Raw genomic sequence first — 10514 nt, 5'->3', positions numbered from 1 at the left:
TGTATGCACAAAAATGATTATTTTTCTAAATATAATGCTGTGCAAGGGTGTGTCCATGTTGGTTGACTGGTTCCACGAGCTGGTAATTTTAGGATACATGAGAAAAATGCACGAAACAGAATGAGAATTATTCGTATTGTGTGCACAACAAAAATAGAACATACTTAATATTTTCATCTGTGACGTGTGCAACTGAAATAGTACTGGGCGTGACGACATCGTTAAACATAGAATTTTGTTAAAATCCACTGGTTAGCGATTTAAAACTGAACACTGTCGTCAGCAATTTCTGCAGTTTAACAACGATTCGGTTCGACACAACATTAAGTGTATACAAGACATAAAGGTTTGCTGTGAGTATCAATAGCATTGTTAGTACTGACAATAGAAGTAATTGTAGTAGTGATTTGTAATTTTCAGTTGAACTAGAAAATTGATGCCAAAACCAAAACAGAAAAACAAAAACGTTGAGCTCATCCAGCTGCAAGGTTTGTAATAGCCACATTGGTGATATTGTAAATTATATCAAACATAAAGCAAAATGGCGGCAATGGCCTATGAACTAATAGGAAGATTATAGAGCTGCATATATATATATATGATGTCATAGGTTGCCTACCGTGATTTACATTTGTTTTCAGAGCAGTGGGTTATAGTTACATTTTACGCTATCATGGCCACCGACCACCTGAAAAATGAACTAGAATACCGCGTAAAGACAATGGAATATATGTTCGATCACAAAGATTGGACCGGTTTGAAAACTGTCTACACCCCTGACTGTAGGAGAATGCGTAATGGAAAAATATCTAAAGGTTTTCAGGGTATGATGAAATATATGTTACATATTTCTGGACATTCGATAATTTTATGTTTATTTTTCTGCATTCAATATTTTACATGTGTTTTACAAATACCTCGTAAAGTAAATGGGCATCGATATATAGCTTAGAGTGGAAACCTGTATGACTTATTTTTGCAAGTCTGGATATGTACATTCCCCCCAGTTCTGATGACAGACAATGGAACACTAATCGATGAACAAAAAATTAACATGTTTCCCTGTTCTCAACAAGATATTGACGGCAATTTACTTCTAAACTCTCGTGGTTTTCAAGCACGTCAAAATAAAACATTTACCTATCAAGTATGCACAAATAATTTGGTAGACTATATCTTTCGTGTTTTAAACACGAAACAGGTGAACAATTGTAGTTTTGATGATGTACAGTGACTGAAATATATCTTTGCACAGATGGTCGCAAATGCTTTATTCTCATCACAAAATACATGTCAGATATTGTCCGATCAATCAACAACACTTCGTTTCTGGCAGGTCATATATATTTTATTTAAAAGGGAGGGTAACATTTATTTGGGGATATCCATAAATAATACACACATTTTGTGATAACATAGCAGTAACACATACTATTTTCCAGATACCCTCCAATGGATAAAGACAATCAGGGATGAGTTTGAGATCGACGTCACCCTTGATGAGTACGGCGTTATAATTGAGGACCAGTTGGCTTACAGCTTGAATTCGTACACCATGAGTAAAGACGGCGCTGTTATCGGCAACGCCAAGCTGATGATTATTTGGAAGAAGGTCGGAGGTATATATTTAATTGATATGGAGAACAGCAACTATGTGTATATCGAGTAGGCTGTCCGCACACTGGGATGAGGATGGTAACGATACAGAAAAAGTAATGTATCTTAAGATGAAATAAATATCACCCGTAATAATTCCTATTAGGTTCTCTTCGATTAATACTTTATTCTGAAGCTATTGTTGATAACACTTGCGTTGTGTTTGGAAAAAATTGTCTTGCTTCGCTGATCACATTTACACATAGAGGTACCAGATTTGACTCAAAGGAATATACATTAGTTCATTACAGTTAGTCCAGCTTTATTGATCCAAACAGTCAGCTGAACTTAAACCTCACTGCCCGATCCTCTCTTTCTGCTCTCACAAATATTACAAACTCTATCTTAAATCTCGTGGCGTGGCAGAGTAAACATGCGATGAGCCAATCGCTGCAGTGTTTGGCACGATCACGTGATTACCAGAATGTGTTACGGTTAAAGCATTACGTAGTTGCCACTATAGAATACAATGCTTAAATGCTGGACAATGCTCACAATTTGTATTCTGCTTTTTTTTAAATAATTTTGGTTATTTCCATGCCTATTCTCTTTATCTGTGTAGTTGATTACATTTGTCTCATACTCCGAAAATGTGATTTGGTCATCTTAAGCAATCATATAAACTGTATTCTGGGCTCCGCGCAAATCTGCATTTGCTAATGATTATAAAATTGATCTACATTGGTGTCACAATGGAAGGCCTGCTTATTGCTATTGAGAGGGGCACCCACATAACTCACACTGGACAGGGGGTTCTTTCACTGCTAGTATTGGGTAGACAAGGCAATAGTACTGGAAATGAAATACACATACACCAAAATATCAAGTTAAAGCTCCTGGCTTAAATACCTCTCAAAATAATTACAAGAAACAAAGCACGAAATAATACAATGAATAAATTCACTAAAATAGGGGATTGCTTAGGGAAGTGTGCATTGGTTGTAACTCGCAGTTTCAGGATGTGGAAATTGATGATAGTCAATGGCTTCTGCAACACAACAACGAAGAAACACAGGAGTCTTGCTTTGAGAGGAATGATGTTACTCTAAAGGGCACCGCTGAAAGCAGGAGATCACAAAGCAGTTCATACAAGTATCACAGAATGATTGTTGAAGCCTCTGTATCACCTCTTGTCTTACAATATAGCAGCAGCAACACACAGAGCACTCAGTTGAAATAGTGGCGATAGTTCTATTTGCAGGGTTTTAGGTAGTATAAAAAAACCTTATTGTAAAGGATGCTGTCATGAATTTGTTTTTGCGTATCTGTTGACCAACTTAATTAGCTGATTATTAGCTGAATTGCTGTGTTATGTCTGTCATCGTTTAGGCCTATTTGAAGTTTTGGACGGAACTTGGCTCAGTGATTTGGAACTAATTACCAGATAGCCGCCGCTATTCAGACTACTCATTTTGGCAGTTTATATCCGTAGTTATTAATGTAGTGAACGACTACTCAAAAGATATGACGTATTCAGTACTTAGTGTGATTGGCTTTATGATTGAAGGTTACGCCCTAGAGTCTTTTTACTGCTTTGTAATTGGTTAGTGTTTTGAAAATGAATAAAGAGAGTTTGAGTTGGTCTTGGGGAGCACAGCACGATAGACGCAGTAGAGAGAGTGCAGTCCTGGGCAGTTGAGTCCAGTCCTGGAGAGTCGAGAGCAGTCCTGGAGAGCCTTGGGGCGAGTGTTGACGCAGTCTAAGAGAGTCTTGGGGATTTTTTCCCCAGGGCGCTGTGTCTTATAGAGTGCTCGATTGACCGACTAAGACGAGAGCTGAAACGTATTTCGTTGTGTGTGTCTTACTTGACTGTAAAGTATAAGTGACTTTCCCGATCCCATACCTCAAGGGGACGAGATAGAGAGACGAGACGAGTTTCCCCCCTGACAAGTGTGGAGAAGATTTTCCCCCTGATAATGCTGTCAAATGTATGTACTCAAATCCAAACACTTACTAATGTTGAGCTACTGATTTACTGCTTCTACTGCAACATTAAATAAACGCCTAACCCACACGATACAAACAGTAAGTGTGTACAGTTGAGCGGAAGCATATGAATCAATACAGAATACTGTATGTTATTTCAAGTCCGGGAACTTCACACAGAATATGTTTCTTTTGAAACTCTGCAGATGCACTCCATTTTAGCGTAGTAATGTATGTATTCAGCCTTACTCGTGACTGTGAAGATTGTTGGATAATCTTTTGTAGTGTTATAAAGTGCTGGAAAATTCCGTTTTAATTGCAGTCATCAAGACTTGCTAGATCTTACTATTTTAACTTTTGATAGTATAGTGGTATACAGGGTGGGCAAATTAAACAAACAAATACAAATTTTAATTACAATCACAATTAACAATGACGAATAAAATTATTCAATTTATTCAAACTAGAGGACATCATGACACTACTTTTGAAGCCGCTTTTTGATAGTAGATAACACTCATGATATTGTGTACTGTGGGGTTTTGGTATCAATAGTAGTCAAGTTATACATTTTAAGATGACCCACAATATCGTTTGTGAAACTAAATGGATTGACTAGGACCAGACCAAAAACAAGTTATGTATTTTATTTGACATTGAGATCGATCGATAGAGCATTTATTGGTTATTTATTAGCTGCACAAGCATACATATTAATACATATCTAACGATATTTCTATTTCAAATAAGTTACACTGACGCCTAATGCAACAAAGATGTTGATTGGTTGAAACATGTTGTATATCACTAATATACTTGCCTAACAAGCGAGTGTGGCGAGTGAAAATTTAAAATTGTCCTATATGATTAGTAGGTTGGTATTGAGGAGTTGATCTGGGCAAAATGCCTCAATAGAGTTAATTGAGTGCATGTCCAAGTTGCATTTAAATAAATGTACCTACACGTTTACTGATGGCAAACTAGTGTTCTTTACATATCATTGAATCATCACCATGGTAACATTTACTTCTAAATTATGTGTACGGTCATACTAATAAATATGTATCAGATATAAACCCATATATTTATGGAGATAAACATTATAAATAACCTGGTGATATGCAAATAATGAGCTGTTTCCCCCCTCAACTGTTTTGGATTCAGCTGGATATCAGATTATATCAGATTGGGAATGAATGAATAAATGTGTAGAAATAATTTTTATTGAGATATAGTATTACGATTTGCCAGCAAGAAGCATTTGTACCTGTGCCATCATGTGCTGTCAATGACGTTATTCTATTTTTGTCATGTGCTCCATAGAACTGTGACAAATACATTCGTTCTATCTGTTGTTGTCAACTAGCTCACTAGGTATCGTATTAGTTCTCCATCTGTCTCTATTTTGTGGATATAGTCTCGTTCACTCCGATAAATACCACCAGAGCAGTAAACGAAGTCACCACCGCAAACTTCACCCCAGAAAAAGCATAAAACGTTGTACATCCTGGAAGACTTTAAAGTGGCACTGACCAGTCACATGACTTACTTTATTCGAACATTATACACACATATAGTGTTGGCATTATTAAAGTGAAGGTCAACGCGGCAATTTGGGGCGGTATCAATTTTAATAACCATTTCAGATAGCATTATATCCATATTAGTGTTTTCTTCAGGTTCTTTTGGCTGTGGGTGACTTTTAAACACATCCCGAATTAGCCAAACAACGAACTATAGCAACGAACATACTAAATCCGGGCATATATATGACGTTTTACGCTAGGTTCATTTGAAGATCGACTATAATCAGTTTATTGAATACAGCAGTGTGTAATTTTCAAAGAGCGTTGACGTTTCTCGAGTTTTTTTTACTATGGGTCACTTGGGTCTTAGATTGGCCTTACGCATTTTGAGAGTATTTTGACAGTGAAATTCCCGATTTACCAGATCTAGAGTTTAGCGATGATTCAATGATGACCATTACAGTGACGATGATTCCACCGACAGCAGTTAATTTTCTGCAGACGATGCCCAGACCATTCCACAATGTCGCACACTATTTTGCCCCATTGATAACACTTGCGCAGCACAGCACCCAGACTTTGAAGAGATTTAAAACCAAGAAACTATCGTAGCTGTTGCTGTTTCGCTACCCGCGGAAACTTCAGTTACGGCGGTTTTCAATAAAACTGGTCCATTATGCGACGCGGTATTTGCGGTAGTAGTAAAGTTCACGTGTGTTTGAGTTACTGGAGTAGTAGAGCTCGTTACTAGTAGAGGTTCCCTTACATAAAGAAGTGTGGTGTTTTCTTCTGCAGATGCGACAACTGAATTTAGATTAGCAATCCGTAACTTTGTGTTTACCGAGACAGTTGAAGGATAAACAATCTCGTTTTATTATCTCGAGGCGTTTATTGTAGCCAGTCACAACTTCGACGGATGGGCATCTTTGCAGTACGCACATACAATAGATTTAGTCGGTCTCGTTCGGGTCGATTTCCGTGAAGTGACAGGTTCACTTCCCGCAGTTACCGGGGTTTCTGGGTACGCGGTCATGGTTATCGGCGGAGAATCCAGCTTGTAGAGCATTCATCTCGTTATGGATGGCTTGGCGAAGTTCGGGTAGATTCCATTCGTTATTTCCATGACCCCGCGCACTCTGTTTTTGGGTATTTGGCGGCAACTTTTCCATGACGATAGCTTTGGTAGGTTTTTGGTTCTGTTAGGTTGGGTGGATGGAGCGGCAAATGGTGACTGCTGGACTGGTTGATGCAGCAGCGGGGACTTCAGGGCTTATCGGTGGGCTTGTATCAGCTCGTGACTTTCTTTTGATAAATCGAGATAAAAGATGTTTTTCTCGTATATATCGGTCAGGTAATCGTCAGATTCGGTGATAGTCGCCTCCAAGTAGTTTTCTTCCGTCTGTTTGACTATTTGTTTGTCGAGGTTGATAAGACTTTCGTACTTCGATGAGATCAAGTTATGGATAGCAGTGAGTGAGTCTAACGCACCTTCGATGTTGTCTTGGGAGAAACGTTGACGTCTTCGTCAGCCTTTTTCAGGAGCTTCGTCATCTGTCCACGATGCGCTGAGCGAGTTCCCTTCAGCTTGGAAAGAGTTGGTCGTTCGGTCATCTTGGATCCTGGTCTCGGCACCAAAACAATGTGTATAATTGTTATGATAAGGTTCAGAGGTGGATAACAACGAACTGGTGTACACTATAACAGATGACTTTATTGAAATTCCCCGTGATGAGTTAAAGCACCCACTTATATACACAAGTTTACATTCCTTGCATTTTGGCGGAAATCGACTTTAGCCTTGTACATGATTGGGTAATGGGAAAACGAGCTGATAGGTAAACAACTATGATGTTGTTTTATTGGCTAAAATTAACGTACTATGATTGGCTAAATTATTTGTAAGCAGAATCCTAAATAGACATCAAGCTCGGCTAGTTATATTTCCAATAGAAACCAACTGGATTGAAAGAGGACCTACACTCTTGGTGCAAGTATGTCAAACAGGAAAATCTTTACATTAATATTATTGTAATAAAATGGTGCAGCTCTGATTGTATTGTTTGGCAAAGAATTTGTTTTAATGAACTTGAGTCGTAATACAGCCACAGCTTTGAGAACGCACTTGCGCGTAATTGCATCTTACCCAGCCGTGTTTGGATTCCAGGTTTTGCACAGTGTTGGATTTTATAACATCACACAATATTTGAATTGGGCCGACGGACGTCGTCATAAAGCAACAACACATAACAAAATAAACATGGCCGACAGCTTGGCTCTAGAATAACAGTGCATTTGTGTTGTCATAGTGATGTTTAAGTATTTTAATGTGAGAATAATCTTTGAGTTAGTCATACTGGTTACTTATAAGACGTTGCAAAAGCGAAAAAGTGCCAAAACATAACATTTACAGTTGATATGCCCATGATATGGAGAGTATGACCAAGATCAATAGTAATGGAATGAAGAGTAACAAGAAATGACAAATTTTCCAGCTAATGAGAACATACTCACAGGCTGAAAAAGGTGAGATAGTGGTCTTAAATTAAATGTTGCATGGTACCAAGAGTCATGTATTACTATGGAAGAGTTGTGTTGCAATCTAAGGAATTTCTTGACTGTTCAAATTCGGATTTTTGTAAACTCAAAGCTGAAGTGGATGGCCTAAGTAGAGAGTCCCATGAAACAACCGTAGGCAATATGACCTTTAAACAAATGATGTGTCAACACAAGAAACTGTTATTTTGACAACAGAAAATTGAACATGTTGACAAATGCAATAATGATAATGGACCGATAAATGAGTTGAAGGGAAAAGTTCACAGCTTGACCAAGACGTTTAATAAAAGGCCACAGAACAAATGAATTGGAAAATGACAATACAATTTACAGTCAACTACAATTTAACAGCCAGTTTCTAGAAATTCAAATAAGATTAGTAATCCCCAGCTTCCTTATGGCTCAGTATGTTACTACAATAGGAAAGCTAGTTTACAGTGAACACAGAACTACGGAGAGTGAATATTGACCTTCAAACAAAATAGCTGATCTGTAAGACTCCAAAAATTAAAATGAAACAGGTCGTGGAATTACTACAAGTAGCTGCCGTATGTGAGTGGATGTTCCGTCTCCCATCGCAGAGATAAAGATATAAGAAATCTGTATTGGTACAGATATTCTCTTAATTGACAATTCAATAATGAGTTATATTAGTCCTAAGAAGGTGGTGCCAATGGAGAAATTATCCATACATCGAGCTATGTAAATGATGGGTGCAAGTCATAATTCTTGATGAAACTGAATCTGATCAATTCTCACACGTATTCATTCATGAAGCGAGCAATGATGCTGTCAATAATGGAGTAAAAAATATATTTGATGATTTAAATCTCTGATTATGAATGCTAAAGATTCTCACCCTAATACACCGATAACTATTTCATTATATCTACCTCGCAGTACAGATCATTTGTCCATTGAGCGAATACACATGATAAATAGCCAGATTGAATATCACGTTGTTAACATCAATATTGTAGAATTTCTCAAATGGCCGTAATCTATACCATAGAGATGGCATACATTCGAATAAAAAAGAAACAAGTGTACTTCGCTGCACGAAAAGTCGAGTTTAAGCTTATTTGTGATGGAAATCCAGTAGAAATGAAAGACAATGTACATGTCATGTATAAATCATTAGAATCGAATGAAGATAAATTAAACTTATATGTGGAAATACTGTTTAGTCTATAGCATTGCCAAACCTCTGTGCAATTTAAAGGTCATTTGCGTGTCTGAAAGTGTTCAAAAACGCAGTTTTCAAATGTCGGAATAGTAAAAAACAATAGCGAAAAATGACTATTCACTACCGAATTCGGCTACATTTTAAAAGATATTAAGGTTGTTAACTTTAAACAAATATTAATCACAGATACACTTTTATTCACATTGCTACCTCAACATAGTTAAATAGTCAATTGACATGGAGCAATGCAATTGTGTATATAATTTGTGTCACTTATATATTGTATTGATTTGTTTATTGTTTACAAAATGATAGCAAACGGCAACAATCCTAAAACTATCGTTTAACGTCTGTGTATTACATTTCTCCCTTTCTTATGAGATTATGATATTCATCGTACAAGTTAATGGTAAGCATGTATATCATAATACGATGGAACGATATTGTTTTTGTTCAAGAGTTCATGGGCACAAGGATAAAGATTTTGATAAACGATATTAAACGATATTCTCTTATATAACGATATGTATGTAAAGTAACATAAATCAACCTATTTGAGCGATAATCTCTTTCGCATTAATTTCCTTCTTCTTCGCATTAGCATATGTTTAACATTAACATAAGAGAGTTAAGAGTTCAAACATAATCGATTAAGAGTCACAGTAATCAGTTAATAGTTCACTCATAATCATTCAAGTAAGCTGGTCTGCATCTGTTTTTCTGTGGTCTAATAACTGGTGATTCAGATTTCAGTCTGCTCGGTGTACTGCAAACAGTTTCTGATTCTGCTTGTTGCTCCGGTTGTCTCACTTCTTGCTCTTCCTGATTGGTCATCAGTAGTAGTTGCTGTCTCCAGTCTTTAGAATTTAACCCTTTATTGTGAGTTAGAGGTATTTCTTGTCCTTCTTCGATGCTCTGGAGTACTGCATTCACAAGCATGAATTTGCTTGGTATGTTTCTCTTCCATCTGTGATACGTCCGGCTGCAATACTTGATTCATCAAGTCGGTAAATGATGTAGAATGCTGGTCCGTAAGCTGCTGTCTTTTTGTTCTTGTGTTGCTTTAGTAGAACATAATCACCTACTACAAAGTTATGTGCCTTGGTGTTCTCAGCATACGTTCCAGTCCTTGTCTCTATCATTAATGATAATATCTCGTATAGTCTCTTTATCTTTATCTTTCATCTGATGGTCTAGCTTTGTTCTCACTTGTATATTCATCAGTGCTTCATATGTTGTTGTGTTTGTTGCTAGGTGCGGTGTTGACGGTACCCTGTTAGCATTTTGTGTACAGCCGTTTCACAGTCTCTGTTCAGCATCTTCATGAAACTTTCTACTTCCCCATTGGCTCGTGCATGTTCGGGTTTTACATGGTGGTGATGAAATCCTTCCTCTTTTGCAAGCTCGCTGGAATTGTAAGGTGGTCTATTGTCACTTTCTAGCTGCCTTGTTGTACCAAATGTGGCGAACATTTTCTTGAGCTTTTTCTTTGTTATGTACATGTATCCATATAATTCTCAACTCTAAATTTGCACTTTTCTAAGTTGAAGGTGATGCCAAAACTCTTGTGCTCTCTGTAGGACTATCTCCAGTGTTTTGTTTTGCTCTTCTATGTTGCTTCCTCCGAGTAAAATGTTGTTGCGTTGATTCAGACACTTTGGTAC

The 10514-nt window shown here is 37.3% G+C and overlaps 1 protein-coding gene across 2 annotated transcripts; it reads left to right on the top strand.

Moving 5' to 3' along the window:
- Positions 1-213: 213 nt before the first annotated feature.
- Positions 214-1758, top strand: LOC100374262 (uncharacterized). Of its 2 annotated transcripts, none has more exons than XM_002732414.4 (3): positions 214-353; positions 642-824; positions 1443-1758. In XM_002732414.4, the coding sequence occupies exons 2-3, from the start codon at positions 674-676 to the stop codon at positions 1667-1669; spliced, it is 378 nt and encodes a 125-aa protein (XP_002732460.1). In that variant the 5' UTR covers positions 214-353; positions 642-673; the 3' UTR covers positions 1670-1758. The 2 variants fall into 2 exon arrangements, with proteins under 2 accessions (XP_002732460.1, XP_077863418.1); XM_078007292.1 differs by having other exon boundaries at positions 254-353; positions 647-824.
- Positions 1759-10514: the final 8756 nt, after the last annotated feature.

This window comes from Saccoglossus kowalevskii, chromosome 10 (assembly GCF_978046115.1).
Source record: "Saccoglossus kowalevskii chromosome 10, keSacKowa6.1, whole genome shotgun sequence".
Classification (NCBI taxonomy): Eukaryota; Metazoa; Hemichordata; class Enteropneusta; family Harrimaniidae; genus Saccoglossus; species Saccoglossus kowalevskii.
The sequence above is the reverse complement of the archived record's forward strand: the minus strand, read 5'-3'. Positions and strand labels throughout refer to the sequence as shown.

Bases quoted from the DNA above. Each gene is read 5' to 3' on its own strand.
- LOC100374262 (XM_002732414.4), top strand. From the start codon at position 674: ATGGCCACCGACCACCTGAAAAATGAACTAGAATACCGCGTAAAGACA. The intron at 825-1,442 runs GTATGATGAAAT...ACTATTTTCCAG, and splicing joins AATATCTAAAGGTTTTCAGG to ATACCCTCCAATGGATAAAG.